Source organism: Chlamydotis macqueenii, chromosome 11 (genome assembly GCF_036417535.1).
Source record: "Chlamydotis macqueenii isolate bChlMac1 chromosome 11, bChlMac1.mat, whole genome shotgun sequence".
Classification (NCBI taxonomy): domain Eukaryota; kingdom Metazoa; phylum Chordata; class Aves; order Otidiformes; family Otididae; genus Chlamydotis; species Chlamydotis macqueenii.
The window spans coordinates 15,982,526-16,006,130 of record NC_141566.1 but is presented as its reverse complement, the minus strand read 5'-3'; the positions used below and the strand labels follow the sequence as shown (position 1 = coordinate 16,006,130).

General features: G+C 42.8%; 1 protein-coding gene across 3 annotated transcripts in view; it reads left to right on the top strand.

Moving 5' to 3' along the window:
* The window catches only part of FGF13 (fibroblast growth factor 13), a 252,010-nt gene that overhangs the window by 121,324 nt on the left and 107,081 nt on the right, over window positions 1-23,605 (top strand). For 2 of the 3 annotated variants that reach the window (XM_086756158.1, XM_086756157.1), the window contains one exon: window positions 17,087-17,254. The exons of the other annotated variant lie outside the window; for it this stretch is intronic. In XM_086756158.1, coding sequence (XP_086612284.1) covers window positions 17,087-17,254 — 168 coding nt within the window. The remainder of the gene's footprint in view (window positions 1-17,086; window positions 17,255-23,605) is intronic. 3 annotated transcript variants of the gene reach the window in all.

Genomic DNA, 23,605 nt, shown 5'->3' with positions numbered 1-23,605 from the left:
TGTTTAGTTATGAAGGAAATTTAAATGTTGTCCATGCTGCAGTCAGTGCTGGGAACAACTCTTACGTGTCCTGTTACTGCTCCGTGGGATAGGCATGGGTAGCTACGAGAAATTAGTTGTTAAGGAGCAGGTTTTAATAGCTTTCTGTGTGTGCTGCTGACAAAGCAGACTGAACTGCTGGTGTTTTAAAGGCCATTCAGGAGAAATCAGGGAGATGTTTTACAGAGTGTTTCACTAAGCACAAAGTTGGGTCACCCAAAAAAGTGTGGACTTGTCTAGATATTTCAGCTTGCAGGAAGGAAGTGTCCTTTTGAATTTTTACTTTTGTAGAAACTGACAAAACTGTTCTTGGGCAGCTCCCACTCCCCATTTTATGATTGGCTGAGTTTCTTCGTGGCAAACAAATGGAAAAAATATCTGTGCAGTGTTGTAGGAGTGTGGACTGTCGTGGGTACGGCAAGGTGTTTCCCATGGCGGCACACCTGAGAGGGAGAGGTAGGGGCCAAGGGAGTGTGGGGGAAGCAAGGGCACTCTTCAGTCCTTTCAGGCTGGATTGGAGCAGAAGGGGTGACAGAAACATTTGAAATGTTCTCTTGACTTTGTGCTGGAGCAGCTGTGTTGAATCCCTGAAAGAGGAGGTTGTGAAGGCTATTTGTGCTGGTCAGTCCAGCACCACAGGGCACCCAGCTTCCAGCTGTTCTGCACCAGAGGTGTCCAGCCTCTTCTGCAGTCATAATCAGTTAGATCAATCTCCTTAACTTACACGTGGGCTTTGAGATCAAATGAAAGTCCTGTTGCCTCTCACGGGGCTGTGAAAACCCAGACGAAGCTTACAATGAAGTAGGATTTTCAATAAGGAAAGGCAGAGAGAAGAGCACAGGGATGGGCGCTTGCTGTAGCCTTTGCAAGTGGCAGTCCAACCTGTTCAGCTGTACCCAAGGTCTGCACAGAGCGCTCCATTACCGGAGGGTTCATTGAGAGCACAGATGAATTAGTTGCAAAAGGCTTGGTGACATGACATCAAAGTACAATTGTGTTTGCTGTCTCCTCCAGGAGGGAGGAATATGGAGGTGCAATTAGTGATGAACCACACTTGGTATTTTGCCCTCCACTTTCTGAAAATATATGGAGATCATTGATGGTCAGGACCTTGCTTTTTCATCCTGAAGATGTGTCCCATTGCTTTTGAGGGCCTTTAGGTTGCTAGCTTCCACTGTGGGTGTGTTGCTGGATAATTTGAATGTGTCATCCCACCAGCCTCTCACCCCTGCTCCCAACTCATGAGATTATGGTCATAGATCCATGCAGACCTTTCTGCCCTTGCCCTGTGGGCAAGGGAGGGAGAAAACCTTTCCTGTGATCTCTTTTGTCCTACCTGACCTTGCCTTTGTGGGAGGAGAAGTCACAGTCAAGGGCTGTATTGCATCTCCCTGGCCACTGGTTCTGCCCACGCTGGGTTTGCAGGGCCACTGCGACAGTTGCAGAGCTGGGGTGGACTCTAGGGCTGGAGGAGCCGCCGGGGTACAGGTGGGTCTGGTCTCCTGGAGCTTCTGAGCAGGCTGATGGGCTTCTCCTTGGATCTCTGAAACACTAACCGGGTCCCCAGGAAACAACTCTTCCGTGAAGAAATTCACGGAGAAGTTGACTCTGGAAAGTTTTACTGCAGAATCGTCCGAGAATGCTGTTACCCTGCCACAGACTCATTAGCAGATATTTGTGTTTTCTTTTCTCCTCGCTCCTTCCCCTTCTTCTCTCCTTCCCACCACTGTGATTCCACCGCTTCAGTGGAGTTCGGTTGCTGTTCATTAGTTCAGTTCTCTACCCAGAGGCTGTCATTTTTATTTATTTTAATATTCTAATTTCTATTTTGGGATAAAAAAGAAAATAACATTGACCAAAAAGAATTAGAGGCAATAACTTTTTCAGAGAAATAAGCCTTTGAAAAATAATTTTTTTATTCAGTTTAATTTCATGGGTGCACAATTTCTATTACATGTAGACCAATTGGGTTGCAACAGCTGTAAAAAAATATTTATTTTAAGTCTTGTAATGTGCTATTTATGAATGCATTATAGTTATAATGATTCACTTACAGGACTATTGTGACAACAGCACCTTATCTTAAAAATGGGAGTTTGCAGTACAAGATAGTTAATTAACAATAAGAAAGAGAACAAACTGAGAAGATGCATACAAATTGAGAGCACTACAGAATAATAGCCAGGCTTTATATAGGTTTGAATAGTGTAGAAACTGAGAAATCCTAATGGAGGAAAAAAAGATTTAACTTCTATAGGAACTTAGCAATTATTCTAGTTTCCACAAATCTCATCTGTCACAACATAATAATTGGAAAACTCTTTAGACTTTTCAGGCCTGATTCAGAGAGAATTGCAGTGGTAAAATACACAGGATCCATCTCAACTGTGCAAAGACCAGTGGATAATTTAATCCTGCTCGAGACTTACTTGGGAGTATCAGGATACATTCGCCAGATGCAAGATAATGTCAAGTAAATATTTAAAGCTGTAATCGTGCCACAGCATGTTAGAGGATAATAAAAGGTGCTGAAAGGGAGTTAAATGCATTCAATTTAAGTAGATCATTTAAATGAAGGAAAGCAGTGATGCAATTTATATCTAGATGTAGTGTTAACCTAATGAGAAGCGTGGCAAGGGCAAGCAAACTCCTGTGGTTCATGAGAAGTGGTAGAGACTCTCTGGTGGGCTCTAAATACTTTACCATGGGCAACCTGGTCTAGTGGAAGGTGTCCCTGCCCATGGCAAGGGAGTTGGAACCAGATCATCTTTAAGGTCCCTTCCAACCCAAACCATCCTATGGTACCATCTGTTCTTATTTTCCAGCATAATTTTACTGTGACTTTGCAATTGTGGTGCTTTTATGCTGTGTGCTGACAGTTCCTTTCCTGCATGGAGTATGTGATACAAAGGAGTTTTGGTTAATGCTTGGGTAAAAGCTGTATTGTCAGAATGCAGCTGGGATGTAGCTGGATGCTGCTGAGTACACCTGGGCTCAGGAGAGCAATTTGGCACTGCAGAGCACTTGGTTAAACTCCTTGTGCATGCAACTTGTGCCTGTTTACATTTTTACCCTCAAAAAGCTTCTGTGGAACTTTTTAATTACTTCACTTCTTGTCTTCTGGCTGTTTCCTTTGTTCTAGGTGGTTGGGTGATGGACATCTCCTGAAAGGAATTAATATTGGGGCTTTGGCCTCTTTCTGACTAAAACTTCAGCCAAATTCTCATTATTTTCACTTTTCTGAGAATAAATAATGAGATGCAGTGAACACACAATGTGTCAGCTCTCCACACAGTTTGTGTTTTGTTCACCCACAGCTATTTCAAGTGCCCTTCCAGGCAAGTGCCCACAGCGGGGCACTTTGTCTAGACATGATGTGAAGCTAAAGCTGTTAGTCAGACTCTATTAATATATGATATGCAAAGCATTCCTGGAGAGAAACTTCAGCGCAGATCTGTCAGATATGGCCGAGGGAAGCTCTCTTTGGTTGTCTTACCTGGTGGGAGAGAATGACTTCTGATGGGTAAGGGCAAGGTCGGAGCTCCGGCGTCGGGAGCAGCCTGACCCGGCACGGCTGCGGGAGCTCTCCGGTGGTTGAGTCAGCCCTCGTGTCAGCTCCTTGGCTGTGAGACACAACAATTACAGCAATAATTCAAGTCAGAAAATTGACAGAGCCATTTAATGTATGTGAGAGTGACAGTGAGTCATCTCTGATCATTGTGTTTAGCAGCCTGGAGATCCACAGGCGCCCAGGACAGCCTCAGTCCTACATCTGCCTGACAGCTCAGGACAAGGAGAAGCAGCTCAAAGTCACTGTTGTCTTACTTTCAGAGAGGGCTTTGTGTGGGCTTGATCCCAAAAGACCAGGGTATTGAGAGGTAGGACCTGTTGCAGACAGGGGCTAGGGGACGGGATAGTGTGTCCGCATCTGCAGGCTCTGTCCCCTTCTCCTTAGTGTGGTGGCAAGCTGGCACACACGACAGCGCATTAGCCCATGTCAATTGTGTATCTAGTGTGAAATGAATAAAGGCAGCCTAAAATGATAATGAAGTTCTGCAAAAATCTCTTTAGGATTTCATTTCGGGAGCAGAGTGCGTTGGTAACGTGGAAGTTACAGATTGGTAGATTTAAAAGTAAAAGGGCAAATAGGTTTGTTTTCAACCTCCAAAGACCTCACCTCCTAAATCAATTCTATGAGAACCCATTAAAAATTTATTTTGTGTTCTCCAGAAGTCACTTAAGATGCAGGTGGAGTCATGAGGGCTGATATTAAAACTACTGTAAGTGGTTATGTAACATACAGGGCAAGGAGCAATGGAAAGACTCCTACCACTGGTGATGAGGAACGGTGCAAATACTGCTGAGCACACAAGTTTGCAAAATTGAACTGTTCAAAGCATCGCACTGCTCAGTAATGAGTGTTTGCAGGACCTACTTACTCGAGCACTTGTTTTTACAGTTGTATGGGCCAAATATTCAGCTACTGCAAATTGCACTGAAGCTTTTCTTGATTTGTATTTTTTTTTCTAGATAACTGGAGCTGGTATGAATCCACAAGTTCCAGACATTTACAGCAACAAAAAGTCCTTTCCATGTTTTAAAGTTTTTAAACCCACTTCCAGAATAAATGTTTTAATTTATTTTGAGCTATGTAAAGGCCCAGTGGGCATCAGTACAATAGTGACATGAAATAGTGACTTGTCTCTCGTATGGATGGTTTCAAGGCAGTACAAACAGTGATTGTGGTGTCCCCAGAGGCAGCACCCCAACTTCAATCTGTGGTACACAATGTCCTTCCTTAGGCTGAAAAGAGTGGATTTTTCTTCTGCTAAAATAAAGACCACGTCCGAGGCACCAGAAGCTAATTTATAGCTCAGTATTGAAATGATATCTTTTTTTTTCTAGAAAAGGCATTTGTCTTTGCTAAATTTGATATACTGTTATAAACTAGAGGACTGCAGTATTCACTTCATGCGCTGGAATGTGAAATGTGATGATTTTTTTTTCTTCGAGATCTGCTGTGCTTGCTGCCTTGGGTTATTTTTTATGTCGTTTACAGTGCTGAACACCAATATGAGCATATTACGCAATGTAGTGTAAAAAAATATATAAAGGCAGTAAACTCCACTGTTATTTTCTGCCTTAAGAGAACAGCCTTATATCATAATTTTGCCATTTGATTTCTGGAGAAGTTAATTCTAAATAGTGTATTGCATCTTGAGCATTTCTGCGTGCGCGTTTATGTGTGTTGTAGAAGTCCTGGCTGCAGAGCCATCTCCTGCGTTGGATGGCAGCCACGCAGGCTCAGGGAGGGACAGTCACCCAGGCACGGAGATCACCTGTAGCGACATCTGAATGCCATGCTAAGTTGTATGGAAGCGTGTCCTGGTTTGGAAAAGATTTTACATTTACTTCTTTTCTATGCCCTTGTCACCATGCCCTTCTTGTTAGTGACAACGTGTCACTCGGTCATGAACAACTGCAGGATATGTTGGCCTTGGCAGGGCTGTTCAGAGCAGAGCGGCGATCTGCTAGGCCAGAGTCACTCGTCTGAGTTATTTGCTGTTTGACTTAGGCAGGGTACCTCTTAGGTTTTTAACTCTTTTTTGCTAGTATGCAAACATAAAGTACTGAAATTCCTTTCAGGTCAGGCTTTGAGCTCGAGTGCCAGCGCTTCTGTGTTCCAGGTTGTGTGAGCAGCCATCTTGGTGCACCTCGGGGCACGCGGGTGTCGTAGGAGAGTACTTCCAGCTACGCTCGGTGCATTGAGCAGCTGTGTGTTGTCTGTGCTCCGATCTGAGTGAAGGCAGCTGAAAACAATGGGAGGAACAAGACAGTTGTGTAATGTCATACTTGTGCGGCCTGTCTCGGTGCCAGCTCCAGGCTGTGTATACGTGGGGTGGGTTGGCTTCTCCATTTTGGGGAGTCAGGAAGGTCCTGCTTATCCATCGGTCACAGAGTAGGCAGAAGGCTGCCAAGACATCTCCCCACAGAGTCCCCTTGGAGAGGGAGGAGCTGGTGGCTTCACGCTTGCTGAGGTGAAGTTAGCTCCCGCTCCTGCTGCGAGCTTCTGTCTGTTCAAGCTGGAATGAATGGGCAGGGAAAGTCCTCGCGTACTCCCTGATCTGTCAGGTCAGTGTCGTTAGCCAAGTCACTGCACATCCACTGTTCCCAGCAAGGCAGAGAAACACATCCTGCTGTCTGTGACCCAGCACTGATCACCCCGCTCGCCTTGTCTTCCACGTGGTCTAGCAGCCATCTCAATGAACTGAAAGGTACCGCTTTAAACATAAAATCATAGTATAACGTTTAAAGTCATGCTTTATGAAAATTCAGGTAAATCTGGTGCAGTTAGGCTGCTAATCCGTAGGGGATGTGCTGTCCGCTGCATGGAAGCACCGCAATTCTGTGCAAAAGAAAGTTGTTGGGTGGTTGAGAATGATCTCAATGTACAGAACATGTAGCTGGACTCTACAACATGATCATTAGGGTAGACAGTAACAGGAAAACTGGTAGTTTAATCTTCTGCTAATTTGGCTCAGTCCTGATTAAATCGATTAACAGTGAAAAGCAAAGCACCTCTGTGTACATGCAGCAAGTGCATTGTAACTACACTATATAACAGTGACAGCATAATTGCACATGGATTTATCTAACGTCCAAAGGGATTTAGATAAGTGTAGAGAGGGGAAAAAGTATTTTCAGGTACAATTGCTATACCTGTGTCAAGTGAAGGTTTCTGAAATATGGTCCTTTTATTTCAAGAAGCAGGGAGGGAAATGCAGTCTTGTGAGCATTGTTGCGTGTAATTCTCGATCCAAATGCTGTGCAAGTGGATATAACGACTTCACGCTTTATGGGCCAGAATGGGGGGGGGGGGGGGTAAAAAAAGCTGGCTGATTGTCAAATTATTTGAGGTGCATTATTCAGTCACAGTGTTGGCAACCTGGATGTGAAAGCTTTCCCTGGGCTGGCTGCGGAAGCTGTCCCAGCTGTGGCTTCTGCAGTAGGTAATATGCTGCTAAATAGGAATTACAGTGTAGGCAGAGGTTTCTCTTGGTCATATGAATGACTCTGAGACCACAGTTGAACAGTATTTTTCAGGAATTCTACTGGAATTTTTTTGACTTTGCATCCACTTGTGGATGGAGATGAATTTAACTAAAGGTTTAGTCCAAGAAAAAAAATCTGATAAAACATTGTGGCCGTTCTTTTGACAGTTTGAAAAAGTAAATGTTTGGTGTACACATGTGTTTGTATGTACAGAGATCCAATTTGTATAAGCTTAATTTTTAACCTGGTGAAAATAATTTCCACCCTTAAAATGAAGAGGAATATTAATTCCAGGTTAAATTAGAATCATAGGTTGGTTTGGGTTATAAGGGATCTTTAAAGGCCATCCAGTCCAACCCCCCTGCAAGGAGCAGGGACATCTCCAACCAGATCAGCTTGCTCAGAGCCCCATCCAACCTGGCCTTGAATGTTTTTTCTTTTTTGAAATTATATTTGTGCTGTTCCTCCAGCAGCTGTGTGTGTAGCTCTGGTCAGAGCCGCTCACCCCTTTGGGCAGTGCTGCCAAACCAGAGCAGCGTACAGGGCTTTGCTGCTTTCCGGGGCTGTAGGAACATGCTGCACACCTCTCTGAGGCACGTTAAGGTTTTTTGGCTCCTGCTGCTTAGTTTTCTGTTCTTTGCTTTGAAAGATTTCCTCTGAGGCCATTTCTCAGAACAGCTCTTTCTGTAATGAGTTTGAATTTTAAAACACTCAATTTCTTGCCTCCGTCCTTTTGTTAATCCACAGTAAATGAGGCAAATAATTGGGAGGTGTCACCTGTCCTTCCGTGAACGGTGCTTCTGGTCTTGTCCTGTTCTTCCAAATGAAATGCCCAAGGGCTGCAGCAGTGGAGAGTTTCTGAAACAGAGTCTTAGTCTGCTTGTCTCCTGTTCCCCAAGGCTGATCCTTCTTTCAGATTTCCAGGAAGGATGCAGTCTTTTATGTGGTGATTTTATTGCTACTTGCAGGCTTCTATTCCTTGTTCTACTCTTCCAGGATTATTCAAATTTCTATTAGTTCTTTCTTTGCATTGATGGTTTTCTTCTCTCCCCACCTCTAGGGAAATTTCCTTTCTCCTTTTGTAGCCCTGCTGTTGTCAATAAATGCTCTATAAATAGGAAGGAAAAAGCTGCAGGCGTTCACACTTCTCTTGACTTCCTGTGTCATTTGAAACTCTTCCTCTAGCTCCAAATAGGGCTAGATTAATAATTAAATCCTTAGTAAAGTTATGTTGCACAAGAGCATTCTAGTATTTCATAAGTAGTGAACTATAGCTCTCCAAAGCGCTCTCAAAAATTGTTTTTTCCTACTCGTCCCTGGACCTTTCTAGCAGTTCTCTTGCCACCTCTTCCTCTGCTTACCTATTTTTCACCACACTGCAAGGATATTATCTTAGAAACAGTGGCATGCGTTGCTTTTTCTCCCCAGCTTTCTCAATGGAGGGAGATGTAAGTTCACCATTACACATTGTGTGACTCCTGGATATTCTCTGCAGTGAGCTGGTCAGAAGAGGGTTTGGGGTTGGGTAAGGGTGGGTGAGGGGTGTGAGCAAGCTCTTACATCCATCTGGGGCTGCCTCCCATCTCCTCCTCTCCCTTTCCAGGTGGAAAGGGACCTGGGGGTGCTGGTAGACAGATAGCTGCCTGAACATGAGCCACCAGTGTGCCCAGGTGGCCCAGAAGGCCAATAGCACTCTGGCTTGCATCAGGAACAGGGTGGCCAGCAGGAGTAGGGAAGTACTGTGCCCTGTACTTGGCACTGATAAGGCTGCACCTTGAATACTGTTTCCAGTTTTGAGCTCCTCACTACAAGAAGGACGTTGAGTTGCTGGAGCACATCCAGAGAAGGGCAACGAAGCTGGTGAGGAGTCTGGAGCACAAGTTTTATGAGGAGCAGCTGAGGGAACTGGGATTGTTTAGTCTGGAGAAGAGGAGGCTGAGGGGAGACCTCATTGCTCTCTGCAGCTACCTGAAAGGAGGGTGTAGGGAGGCAGGTGTTGGTCTCTTCTCTCTAATAATTAGTGATAGGACAAGAGGAAATGGCCTCAAGTTGTGGCAGGGGAGGTTTAGGTTGGATATTAGGAAACACTTCTTTACTGAAAGAGCGATCAGGCACTGGAACAGGCTGCCCAAGAAAGTGGTGGAGTCACCATCCCTGGAGGTGTTCAAAGAACATGTAGATGTGGCACTCCAGGACATGGCGGTGTTGGGTTGATGGTTGGACTTGATGATCCTGGAAGTCTCTTCCAACCTTAAGATTCTATGATTCCTTCACAGAGCTCCCTTCCTTGCAGAAAGAGGAACACTTGATCACGTGCTGGCGCGTTAGGTGGCAGCCGAAACCTTGATGCAAAGATGCAACATCTTTTGGTGGCTGTGCAGCTTGCATGGGTTATCTTCTGAAGCTGACCAAGCAGGTCCTGCCATTTCGGTATCCTCCCTTGAGCCAGCCCCTACTTCTACGTGGTGTGCCGGATAAACCTCTGGTGTGCTTACAGCTGTGCTGTACGTTGGTCTGTGCGCCTGTTGCTCTTGATACACACACTCCAGAAAAATGAATAGCACGCTGTAAATTACTATCTTGTCTGCTGTGGTGCACAGAGCAGCCCACCTGTTTGGAAAGCAGCCAGTTTGCGTTTATTTTAGCAGACAGGAAAAGCAGAAAGCCACTCTGAGTAGGCAGGGAAGCAATATTTATTCATTCAGTGGCAAGCATGGTGAAGTGGTGAACTGAGCCGCAGTTAAATAAAAGCGGGCACACGTCCTGCGTAGCCAAAGCGCCGATGCTGGTGGCTGGCAAGGGAAAGGCAGTGGGTCTGCACAATGAGGAGTAAATTGTGGATGTTCCTTAGCTCTTGATGAGCGGAGGGGTGGGTCTGCTTTTTATCACAGCTCACGCGCAGGAGGCTGAAACACTGCCTAGCAGCATCTGGAGAGGAAACTGCGGTTCCCCCAAACGGTGCTGTTGCACGCAGGCACAGTAAGATCATGGTTATGGGCAACTGCGTCACTAAAGAGTGGCCAGATCAGAGTTAATGAAAGGCTGTTTGGTAGTAGATGGGGGAATAGCTAAGAAATAAGGCTATGCACAGAAATGTTAGTGCTCTTTCTGCAATGGAAAGAGGAGATGTGTTCTTAGCGGAATTTATCAACAAATTTTTTATCTTGGATGTCATTGTCTTTATTATGCACATGGACCTAAATGCAGCCTTATCCTGGCTAGTCTTTGTAGAGGATAACAGTCTATTACTGCCAGAAGTTAATCCAATTACTCTTTTAGGTCAGGGGGGGAGTGTTCTGTGCAAATGTTTTTGGAAGATCAGAAAACATTATTCTGTGTGGTTGACCCAAAGAGAGCATATTTCAGAAGAGCAGATAAAAAAGTTCTGAAATCCCTGCTCACATTGAAAGAAACATGTTCAAGAGGGCTACAGGCTTTCAATTTTGATTGCAAGACAATAGTTGCTTATTTTGGAAATGAATATATTTCACAATGGAAAATAGTTTCAAGTCAGAAAATAAAAACACTATCTAAAATCATCAGTGAAATTCTTTGATTTGGGAGCGAGGACAGGATTGTGCATACCTTAAGAATTAATTCAGAATGAAATACTTTGCCTAAAGCAAGTTTTAACTGCATTATTTTGGCTTACTGTTCCTTATTCCTGGTTCTTTATTAAGGATTTTATTGAGTGTATAGGAAGGGACTGACGATCCATCTAAAGCAGGGAGGAGCACTGTCTTGGAGAGGAGAAATTTTTTCCTACTTTCTTGGGGGAGAAGGTGTGGCACTTGATGAACCACTTAGATGTTCTGCTTTGCATGTGCTTGACCAAGCCCTGGGAGGAGGACTGGGGTACTCCATCTCCTCCTGTAATCTTTTGCAGAGGGGACTTGTGGTCAATGCTTCATTTCCATCTAGGAATCGGGCCCCCAAGCAGGATTAGGATTTGTGAGAAATCTTGTGGCGTGCTTATGCTGCAGCCTTTGCTGTGATGGCGGCAGTTGGGGGCTGTTTGGATGGGATTCAAGCTAGCGTGGTTGGCTGCAGCTGCTGCTGGGGTAACAAAAACCAGTACAATGAACAAAACTGATATTTGATGCAGAATGGGGATCCTTCCCCAGGGGCTGCGTAAGTGCTGAGGTACAGGCTGCTCCTACCTGTATAAGTGATTTGGAATCTCTGCCTTACACAGCAATCACAGCAGGAGCTGGGTTGTTGGCTTGATCAAAAGGATTGTTACTTGGGCATAAATGGTGAATTTTAAGTATTCCTGTGATATTTATGCCATAAATAGGAGTTTATCCTCCCTCTCCCACCAGAGAGAAGAGAGCTCTTAGACCGTATACTGTTGAATCCCAAAAGCCTCAACTCCTAATAACCAGTACAATCTAATTTAGATCAGCAGTTTGAAAAATCATTAGTTCAAGTAGTAAAAGCTCTCTGTTAAACAAGGAATTTGCTTCCTCAAGACTGTAAGTATCTGGGCTTTTAGAGACAACTATTGCCAGTCTCAAAATTTATGCTCTATTCATGCGTGCTATAAAACTGTCCTTTTAATAACAGTTCAAAAATAAGCACAGAGAAATAGTTGCTATAGAGGAAATTTATAGTATTGGTTTGAGAACAAAAGACCAGGCACTGCTTCCCAGTACGAGGAGCGAGCGAGCCGCTCCGCCCTGTCGCTGGCAGGTTGACATCCATCACGAACCCCGTCCAGCAGCAGCCTCCAGGTGTAATGAGAGTTTTCATTTCCAGCTGAGTGTTACTTTTGAAATAGCATCTAAAGAAACTCAAGGTAAAACTTGTGACTTCCACAAAGTGTTTTTGCTGGTTTGTTTTTTAACGCTGAATGAGCTTGTGCGTTTCTAGTGTGGTGCCTGGTTTTGGTGGTGTACTGGGGAAAAAGGAGTGGGGCAAAAGGAGGGACTGCAGAAATGGCTTCTTGTGAATAAAAAATAGAGAATTTGGCTGCTTGTGTTTCCTGTGAGATCTGTCTTCATTGTGAAAACTGCACATCAGAATCACTCAGACTTGCGAGCACACAGATGCGGGCTGGAAGTGAGATTTCTGGGGGATACGGAAGTGCCGGGGCTGTTTGGTAGGAATACTTCATTGGGGTTTTGGCAAAGCTGGATAGGGAAATGGTGTGGATAGACTGTGTTGCCACGAAGAGATTTTGGGTGTATCACAACTCCAGAATAGAATTTTATTTTATTTTTTAGTTAGCTTCTAAGAATTTTTGTGCCTCAAGTTCATTATGTTGTTCAGGTGGCTAACAAAAAAAAAAAAATCATGCCTTCAACTGGAATAAATTAGGGAGAAAACAAAGCAGTAATGAAAAGAAGCAAAGGATATTGTTATTGCATGTGTACCTGAGAGCTTTTCATCGGCTGCTTTATCTGTGAAAATGTTATTACAGAAAAATACTCTGCTTCCTTACCCATTCCTTGTCCTTCCAAAATGCCAGAAAAAGTAATTTACTACAAGTATAAGTATCCTCAGGCTCACAGCATGTAAAACCAGCCAGACTAAGAAAAGCAAGGGAACCGAAGGAGAGGAGGGAGGAAATTCATGTTTCAGGTAATGACCTGAAAGGTCATTCAAGGAGGGAATGGATCCATGGAAGTATAACATTTCTGTGTTAAATTGTGTTGTGACATACAAGAACAACAGTCTCAACAGGAACATGGGGATTTCTTTTGCCTGGATATTAATACATACATACTCTACGGTTGCTGCAGCCTTTAGCTAGCAGAGCTGAAACCTCTCCATGTAAAACCAGGGAGAAAAAAGGTGCTTGCTTACAGCTTTATTAAGCTCTGAATTAAATCCAAGATTATTCAGTTGCAACCTGAGCCAAGACCTATGGACTGGGTTGATGTTATGGTTTCTGGCATTTCTAGATGGGACTGAAATGCAGTTGGACATAAAGACACAAACCAGCAGAGTGTTTAGCTGGTGCGTTTATATAAAGTAAACATGTTTGAATTTATCTTGAAAAGCATCCTGGTGCTGGCAGTCATCTTAAAGATCACTTTCCTCTCTCTTGGTAAGACTTAGAGGAAGAAGGAAATTTTTTTTCCTATTGGCTTCTTGTCTGTAAGTTTTTTATTATTGTAAATATATATTTTTTTTTTTAAACTAAGGGATATGCTACAAGGTGATATTTAGCAAGTTGAATGTTTTGATGTAGGGAGCATAATAGTTACTGTGGCTATTTTATGCTAACTGCTGAGCAAATTCCTCTCATGTGTACACAGTTGCTGGGGTTTTTGTCTCTCCGTCAAATGATGAGGGGAGGGTGGGAGGAAGAAAAAAGATATGTTTATTTTTCTTTCAAAGCTATGAAGTATTTCTTTATCATGTTCCAGGTGAGAATATTCAAGTTCTTTACTAGTATGTTAATAACCTGTGTCCATGACACATAAAGTCTTGTCCCTGTTTTACTCATGGGAAGATGGAAATGTAGACCACTGAGGTGTTTTACCCATGTGGATGGGGAGTACGTTAGGGTGAGCAGCTGCTGAAGTGCAACCACAGAGACGTAGCTGAATATCGGAGGCTGGCAGGATGGCGACACATCTCCCATCAGGAAGGTGGCCAAGGAGGTGTAGATGTGCCTCAATGAAGGTTTCTTCTAACCACTGTTGAGAATAACATCCACACGATGGAAGGAAGCTGAGCATCTGCCAGACTTCTCCTGGGTCTTCTGGTGCCCTCGTTGAGCTTGGTGCTTGTTTGTGTTGTGATTGCTACCCAAATTAGCTGATTTGAAGCTAGCTCCTGTGTCTGTGCATTACACAAGGGAGTGTGAGCATATCCTAGGTCCTGCAATTAGCAGAGTCTGTAATAGAGGGAACAGTTGAGTAAAAACAATGTCCTCTGCTCCACATAGCACAGTATGTAAATACTGCTTTATATTTTTATTAACTCCCTAAAACTTACCATTTCTCTCCTACTCTGGTGTATGTGTGATTCTTTCATAAGTATGGTTTTACTCCATTAGCAAAGTCATAGCAGGTTCCTGGTGGTATTTCTCTTTTCCGAAGTGCTTGCTCACAGTTGTTCAATAATGATCCTTTCATGGTTGTGCACTGATTATTTTTAGGCATCAAAAAGGAGCAGGTTTTCGTTAGATTGTGTGCTGTTGAAACTTCCCTGTGGATTGGTTCTTGGGATCCATAATTGAGGTCCTGCAACTGTGATTTCAGTGGCTCCATGAGGGTGTCTGGCTGTCATCATAGCAGGGAAAAGGAGGCTCTGGGGTCAGGAGCTGTTCCTAGTTTTGTAATCAATTCTCAGCCTGACTTGAGGCCATTCATCATGCTAAGCACGGTTTTTAGCTGTTCCCTTCAGAACACTGACACCAATTAAGTTATCCATACATCATTCCAGCATTAAGGCTTTATTAGAGCTGTGGTTCCTAGAGTTTGCCCCAGATGTCAGTGCTGGGATGGTTCTCAAAACAAAGGCTCATTTACAGCTGCTCTCCTGGATTCTAGTAATGCGATGCGCTTTTTCTTAATTTCAGAATGTTCTTCACTTATTGAATGTGTCCTTCCCTTTGTGGCTTATTCACGTTTAAATAAATCTGTGTTGGTGGTGATACGAGTGTGTAGGTGATGTAAAGGACCAGTTGTATCTTCTTTACCTGTCTTAGTAAGCTTGCCTGAGATAGGAGTGGACCTGCCTAATGATGCCAAGCAACCATTTGCCAAACACTTGATGAATGGAATTGGTGCTTGGAGTTGGTTTGCAGATGCTGCGTCAGCCCTCTGGGCTTACAAAAGCTGAGAAATCATAGCCCAGTGCCAAATGACACTTGTGGATAGATGAATAGGTCCTTACACAGTACCTTGGGGTCATCACCAGTACCTCCTTCTCTCCTGCAGATCCTGTTTAGCAGCTTTTTTTTTTTTTTTTTTTTTTCCCTTCATTAAAGTAGCAGTCTGGCACGCACGGCATTGAACCTTGTTCTTGACAGCGGGGCGTGCTCTGCTGTGTATCAGCCGGCTTGCTGGCAGAAGATAGCTGTGCATTCCACTCCTCTGCTGGCTGTTTGTGTTTCACAGCGCACGTTATCCTTTATCCCTGTAAATGTCAGCAGGACATGCCGTAGGGCTGCTGTGCTGTTGACGTCAGTCAAGCTTGCTGATGGCTTTACATGGACACCTGCAACAGCAGCTTCTTCCTCGTGTCTTTTTGGAGGAGTGACCCATCAGGGCTTGTTGGTCTTTGGCTTATCATGGGTGTTGACTCTTAGTAATTACTCCCAGCAATTACCCTTTAGTCTCAGTGCTGTCAGTATGTTTCATGAACACGTACGTACCCTTCAAACAAGCCAAAGTAAAACCAGTATTGTTAAGGGAGCAATTATATGGAAACCCAGACCTTGTGCTCCATTGACCTGCTGCTCTTCTTTGAACCACTTGTGCTTTCCTGTTAGCTCGTACATCCCATTAATGACACTTTATATGGATGATTAGTATGTGTTACTGATGCTGTGTGTAGACTAATGAAGCAACAGCAGCCAAGGTGCAAAGTATCTGCTGCGGATTAATGAGGTCTTGAAAGAAGGTGACTGCCCACTGTGAAAGGAAAGACTATAAGGTTGAACTGCTTATCACCTAGATGTGGCTCTTACTAGGACCATTCCTGATAGAACAGAAATCATAGAATCATAGAAATAATCAAGTGCATGAAAATGCAAGAGGATCGTATTTGTTTCAGGGGATCCATAACTAAATATGACAATTTTTTAAAAATGATTGTACAATGGCAAGTATTTAGGAAAGAGTTAAATTGTTTGAATTAATGGCCAACATGTCCTGACCTGTATAAACTTACATAGTGCATCTGCAGTTTTAGACTAGCCTATCCATAGTTACTTTCCTGATTGTTGGAATTTTACTTTCCTAATCTTTGGAATTTAAAAAAAAAAAAGTTAATGTAGTTTTGGGGTTTTTTTTGTTATGCAGTTGGAGAATCTCAGTTTGGTTTTGACTATGGTTTTATATCTCTGCATCACACTATAAATAACTAGTAGTGTTTAAAGTCTTTTTCAAAAGCGTTTCATTTTTGTTCTTGAGAGATGATCTGTGCCTGTAAGCTGAGAAATCTCAGTATCTCTGTTATTAAGGCTTCATTTTTTAGATAGTGGAAAAGTGTTTAATTTCTTTCTGGTAATGTAATAGTTTAAGGTAGCTGAAGCTTTTTCTGTGTGCTTTGTATTTTATCTTTTTGCTGTTTAATAGCCTGACCCCATTCAGAAAACATTTCAGACTGCGTATCATTTATATTGTTAATGGCAGTATTGATTTATAAGATCAACTTTAAAAAATGACTTGCTGTTTTACAAGAACACCATCAAAAGGATTAATGTGCTTTCTCTTTGTACATCTACTCTTCTATCCATTGAAAATGGTGATCCAGTGAAATGTCATTGGGTTATCAGCCTTGCTCTGAGGAGCTGTGTATAATTACATATCCTGATCAAGGCATGCTCGTTTTACTTTGGGGAATAGATGCACTGATGTTGCATTACCAGCAGATGTGGAATGATTACTCCCTGATGTTAATGTAGAGATTGCCTATGGCTAGGCAATAGATGCATGCTTTGGTTGGCTGGTTTTTTCTCAATCTGCATGTGGAATAGATGTAGGTGCTGTAGGAGAATAAAGCGAAGACATAGGAGGAAACCTTGTTGTTGTTTTTTGGAGCAAGGTGTTATTCTACTGTTTATTAAATCTGCATGAAACAATATAAAGTGTTGATGTTTACACGAAGCGTTGTTTATAAAAAGTAAATATTTTCCCTACCCTTCTTCCACCATGACTAAGATACTTTACACTTCAAATGTTATTTTCCTTCCTATAAACATTTCTTCCCCTCCTTTCTTTCCCCCACCCTGACGTTATGTAGTTGATTTAATTCTCGAGATTGCTTTCCTCAAGCTCTAACTTGAGTTCATTTTGTTATGTGGTGACCACAGTTATGGATGACGCTCCCCCTGGCACACAGGAGTACATTATGTTACGGCAAGATTCCATCCAATCTGCGGAATTAAAGAAAAAAGAGTCCCCTTTTCGTGCTAAGTGTCACGAAATCTTCTGCTGCCCACTGAAGCAAGTGCACCTCAAAGAGAACACAGAGCCGGAAGGTTTGTGGCACTATGGATCCATGTTCTGTTTGTTTCTATTCTTTTTCTTTTTCCATGTATGTCCCCAGAGTGTGCTGTGTCTTTCCCAGCCTGTGTCAGTGTAGTGCAACTGATGCAGGACGCGTGATGCGCTCCATGTCCCCCTTTGCTTGCCTGTTAGTGTCTGATTCGGCTATCACGGGACACGATAATACAAGCCATGTACAGTATTGTTATAGACGAGAAGTGACGCTGCTTTTTCTTAAATAAAGTTTGTTTGTTTCAGCTCTCATCATTACACACTGCCTTTTTTTGGCTGCCAAAAGTTGCTTGCTACTTAAAACAGCATCAATTCCTAGTTGGTTCTTTCCAGTAACATTTTTGAAGCTGCACTCTGCTGAAAATATGGCACTTACACTGGGATTCAGCTTGTCCCCAACACCTTTCACTCCATAAGGCTTCTGCATAGCACTAGCGAATGCTCATGACAGCTGTACTTCAGCGAAGCAGGATGAAGTTTGTATGTAATGCACGCCTGGTTGCATTTTGGAAAATTAAATGCATGCAGAGCAGAAAAAAATAAGTAGAATGTTTTCCTTTTCAGATAAAGCAAAGGTATGGTCTCTTCTAATGCTGTGTTTGCTAATATGAACTTACTAATTGAGGTATCTATAGCCTTAACTTGTTTGTCTGGTGTACATAAGAATAAGCAATTTTTAAATTACATTTTTTAATATTTTCTCTTCTTGTTCCATATGTGTTTTGCATTACTGCCTCATATCTCACATGGTAAGCCTTCTACTTTTTGCATAAGCTCCAGTATCTGCCAAGACAAATAATGCTACTGCTAGTAGACGTATTCTAAGATGAAATGTTCAGGGCTGGATTCTGCCACAACTGAGTCTGTGGGAATGGCAAAGTGAGCAGGTTGGAGCCCTTCCTCACAAATCAATTGTATTATTCTCTCTGTAATGATGGGCATCAGTTGCTGAGCTGTCACCATTAGCCCAAAATATTTCAGTCAATTGCTTTCTTCTGTTATATATCCCAAATTTTGCATGAATGTTCTTTGCACCACTTCTCAGAGATCAGTGTCTTTTTTTTTAAGAAAAGTGTTTTATTAAAATAGCATTTCTGTCTCATCTCACCAGAAATAGTAAGTCTGACATGAACACTGGTGTAAGGTGTGGGGAGAGGTTTTTTGTTTCAGTGATGATATAACTTAATATTAAAATTGGGGTTTGAAAACACAACGTCTAATTCTTCTCTCATTTCTGGGGCTGACTTGATAGGATTTGTGTTTTTGTAATTCTGAACTCAATAAACATGAAGAAAAGGTGAATTCTATACCACTCTTCCGGATTAGCAAATGTAATGAATTTTCTATCATCTGTCAGGATTTGTGGTGTTCATGAGTAAATTATGAGCCCAGAGCTGTTCATGTCAAGCTCCTCTAGGAATATGATGACAGCTGAGCTGCTAGAGGTGCTCAGCATCCTTGGCAAGTGATATTTGGTGAAATTAAGGTTCTCTGTGAGCCATAAAGAGAAGGGCCCTAAACTTGGTATTGTTGACTCATGTGCTGTATTTAACTTTTTCTTTGCTCATGTGGAACTCCAGCAGAAGCTGATGGTCACTTCAGTGGAACTTATACTGGGAGCTGGATTCCTTCTGGGGACTAGCTCTTAGCTACATCTGATCATTTTCAGTGAATAAATCAACAATTTCCAGGTTAATGGCATGCAATATTTAAGAGGAGCAAGGGAAGTGGACTTGTGCTGGACTTCTTATCTCCAGAGTGTGAGTTTCCTAGGGGCACGGTTTGGTTCAATGTTGAGAAATTCAGGATGCACTGGGAGAAGCTTGCAAGGTGCAGGCTCTAAGTGAAGACCTGGGGAGCATCAGTTCTGCTGTGTTGTCTCCTGGAAGCCAACAGTTGCCCTTCTTAGATTCTCCATAAATCTACGTACTCTGTCTCTCCAACAACAGCTGTGTTACTTCTTCCTCCATGGCATATGGTATTGTTAATCATTCTTACTGAAAATGTTTGGTTCTAAGAGGAAAACTTTTCATCTTTTACTGCAGTGTACAAGGGTTAATGTCTCTTCCCCTTCCCTTTATTTTTATCCCTCCTCTGCTCCAGGAATTTTGCATTACTAGACAGGGCACAAGAAACTGTGGCCATACAGACGTATCCCACAACCATCTGAGTTGATAGGAGTTCATAGGGGTATCAATTTTTATTATTGTGTGATTTCTATATGTGTTTCTGTGAAATATATTGCCTCTAGCATGAGGGGAGAAAGTACATGTTTAGGAGCCCTTTTAGCCTCTGTTGCAGCTTAAATTGCTTGGATTGCATTGGTCTTTTTCTTGAAAATCTGAGAATTGCCTGGCAATGGTGTTAGACCTACTGAAAGACTGATGTGTGTCATCCACAATGTTTTGTTGATGTGAAGCTTGAAAAATTTTGGGTATGAAATGAGCTGAACTGTGTTTTCAGTGCAAACAGTCTGTTGAAATTAGTGGAGCGGCTGAAGCAAACCCTACCTGAATACCTTCTTGTGTGACTGCAGCAGTTAACAGCTCAATTCTGCTATGAGGATGAATGCCAATAAATGTTTAAACCTGTTACTGTAGTGTAACTTACACATTTTTGAAGGTACTGGAAAGTACAGCAACTGAGAAGCTGTTAGGAAGCCTCTCTGAGTAAAATGTCATAATGGAAGTTTTATGGAAAACTGCAGACTTGAAAGACTCTGCAGAGAATATAAAAATGTACCTTTTTTTAGCTGCTGAGTAATGATATGGGAACACATAATAGGTCCTGCATGTTTCTTACTTTGCAACTCTTTGTCTAAATATTTCATTTATAGTATGTATTTATTGTCTGTGGTTTTTAACCACTTTCATACAGGGTTAATGCTTGGGGCACCTCATTTAACACTTCAGCATTTGAACCCCGTATGCATGTGTGATGATACCAGGTAAAAGAGTCTCCTGGCTTTTTGTAGGGATATCTGGGGAATGTTCTGCTATTTGAAAGACTTAAATACTGCCTCACTCTGGTATCTGAACGAGATGGCCCACCATTTCTCATATCTCAGGTTCGTTCTAAATGGAAAGGAAGGAACAAGAAAATTAGATACGTTTCCTAAATTAACCTGTCTTGGTTTCTTGTACTTTTCCTGACACCTACCTGCCAACGTGCAATGTCTTTATTTTTCACACCACCCGTCTGCCTCAAATACACCTTAGTAGAACAGGTCCAGGGCCAGTATATTTATTATCAATCTGGAAGGCACGTAGAAGGTCTTTGGTCCAGTAACTATAGCAAGAACTGTCTTTTTTTTTTTAAGTGGTAGATGTGGAAGGAAGGAGGAGAGCAATAAGAAATCACAACAATATTATCTTTCCAAAATGTGGAAATTTCCATTTGGGTCCAGAGCCAGCAGTGTGATGTCTGTCAGTCTGGATCGCAGCTCAGATAGGATGCTGCCATTCCTAATGCTATAGGAAACTTTGGACTGAGTTAAAAGATGAACTGCTGCTTTATTCTGCATCGTTCCAGCTTTGTTTTGTCAAAGTCATTCTATAGTTTTACAATGTCGTGGATCTCTCAAATGCAATAAAACAAGCAGACTTGACATCCTTACCTGGATGCTAGGTCCGCTGGGCATTCTGCGTTGTTTACAATTACATCCAGCAGCAGCGAAGTACAGGGTGTTTCTGCAGCTTCCCTCAAGACAGGAATGCGCTGCTAGCAGGAGAAGGGCCATCTGAAGTACATTTTGCAGCTATTTGTTCTCTTAAATAGTTTAAACGTAAGCTGCTGCTATCTGTATGAAACATGGTTACATAAAAAGAAGTCTGCTCCTGGAAAACTAATTTGAGTTGTATTATTACATCCAGAGGAGGGAATATAATGAGAGAAATGTTTTTTAAAAACACCCATTGGTTAGTCACAGTCACATAATCAAGAGCCTTGGCCCCTTGCCCGCAGTTCTGTTTTCATGTGGGAGATTTTTGCCTTTTTTTTTTTTTTTTTTTTTTTTTTTTTTTTTTAACATTTAGTCTCCCTCCAGGCATACATAACCTTTTTACACAGAAAAGCAGACAAGCATGGCAAAATATGTACTGGGGATGGGGAGAGGGAAATCTGGGATAGCAGCTGGTAACGAGGAAAGGCAGCTTTCCTCAAACAACAGGAAATCTGATTAGATAGAAAATGTTAAGGATTCTAATGTGAAACAAGCAGCTTTGCGGTTGCCCTTGACAATGCCTTGTTATCTTCATCCCTAGCAATGGGCTGGCTGGCAGACCCAGTCCCGGGATGAGGAAAAGGTGGGACATTTAAGCACGTTATGTGGGAGGCTGGCTCTTCCACCCACTCCACGTGCACAGGCGCTTTTGTCACCTGCAGAATTTCAGAGCCTTTATGTTGTCATACTGAACGTCCCTTTGGTGCTCCAAGCATTGTGTCACCACTGATAGTACTGTTACTTGGCACTCTAATTATACCTTTGCTTCTAGACCGAATCAGTCCTATTAGCCCAGCTCCCTCATTTAATTATGTTAATACATGTGCATTTCTGTGTTTTAGAGGAGAAAAGAAAGAAGAAGGGGGAGGAGAACCTGTGCTTGAAATCACAAAGAACTGTGAGAGGTTTTTAAACTTTCTATATTGTTCAGAACTGAAAAAGACTTGGCATTCCAGTGGGGAATAATAGAGAAGAGCCATGGGAAACATAGGTACAGCTGCCTGTGCCGGTCATGTCTGAGATGTTCAGACCCAGCACGCTTGGCCGTGAGACACCAGCAAGGAGGTTCAGCATCTGTACTGCGGATACGTTCAACCTCATTTAATCTGGACCCAAAGCTGCCCAAAAGGAACTCACCAGTTCACTGAATAGGGGCTCCGACTAAATTATGTGATCTTATTCAGAAACTTTATCAGTGTTATGGTCCCTTGATACTAAATTAATCACATTTCCTAATCTTCCATGTTTTTCATCATGTCTTTTGCTCTCAGTGGAGGTGAAAAGTGAAGAGTTGGTATTCCATTTGCCAAGGCTTTGGCCAACGGGAGTATTTACCCTTTTCCTGCTGCAGCTAAGCTGGCTAACCTGACATAGTTCATCCCAGGGAGGGAATGAGGGAGGGCAGGCAGTGTGCTGTTGCCTGGTGTCAGGCCCTGCAGACCTCAGTGCTCTCATCATCACCCTTTCTCTCAGCAAAAACCTTGTTCTTAACTCAGATTTTGCCTGCACCTCTTAGATCCTCCTATGGGGAACATGAAACTTTCACCTTGCCTTGCTACTGAGTCCTGGCACTGGCAAGAAGAAGGAATGAGCAATGCCTGAGCCTTATCTGGTACTAAACAAAAATAAGCTCTAAATCCTGTCTGTGTGGATACATGTGGAATTGCTGCAGCTATGGGCCCGTGTCTGTGGTGAAGGATGATCTAACAGGAGCGACATAGACCACAAAAGTCAAAGAACAGTTATAATGGCTTTTTCCCCCCAGAGAAAACTGACTTTGACTTCAGTGATTAAATGATAACCTTCTGTTTCAGGGCATTGGGAGGCAGTGGTGACAACTGCACTCTTATTTTCTTCAGATGCTTAGTGCATAAAGCAGAATAGCTCAGTCCTGTAAGTGGCTGAGCCCTCTTGCCCTGATCCTCCAAAGCCTTTAAGCACGCGATTAACTTTAAACATGTGAGTGCTCCCAGCAGAGTCAAAGGGGCTGGGATGTATTTAATGAGCTTACCTGAATGGAGTCTGGGCCTGGCTCAGGTTCAGGCTCAGACAGAGCAAATCCAGAGTAATTCCACTAAAATCCAAGATTTGCTCAATATTTACTTGTCTGCAAATGAGATCAGAACCCCCTCATAGAGTTTAATTTGATTTCTTTTCTTACTCCCTTAGGAGTTTGTATGGTCCTGATTGTCACAACCAGTCATGGTTGAACATGTTTGTCCTCATAGCACTGCTGTGCAGCAGGGAAATTTAATGTTTCCCATTATAAAGAGGGAAGCGAAGAACTTGATTCTCAAACCTGTTTGGGCATCTCATCAGCATTAGTACCAGTAACGCTGCCTACTGAACCAGCTGAGCACTAGGTACCTGACTGTTATCTTTGGAAGGTTCTGGGGTGTGAGACACATTTCTATCAGCAAGTACTACGACGATTACAAAGTGCATATTGAGGAAGGCACTTGAGGTTTTGAAGAAATGTCACTGAATGCAGCATTTCATATGGCTTGCAAATCTCTTATTCCTGAATTCACATCTACCTGCCACCTCTCAGGAGACAGCACGAGAGCTTTCCTTAGGGCTTTACTTACCTCCTGAGAGGCTTGGAGGTCAG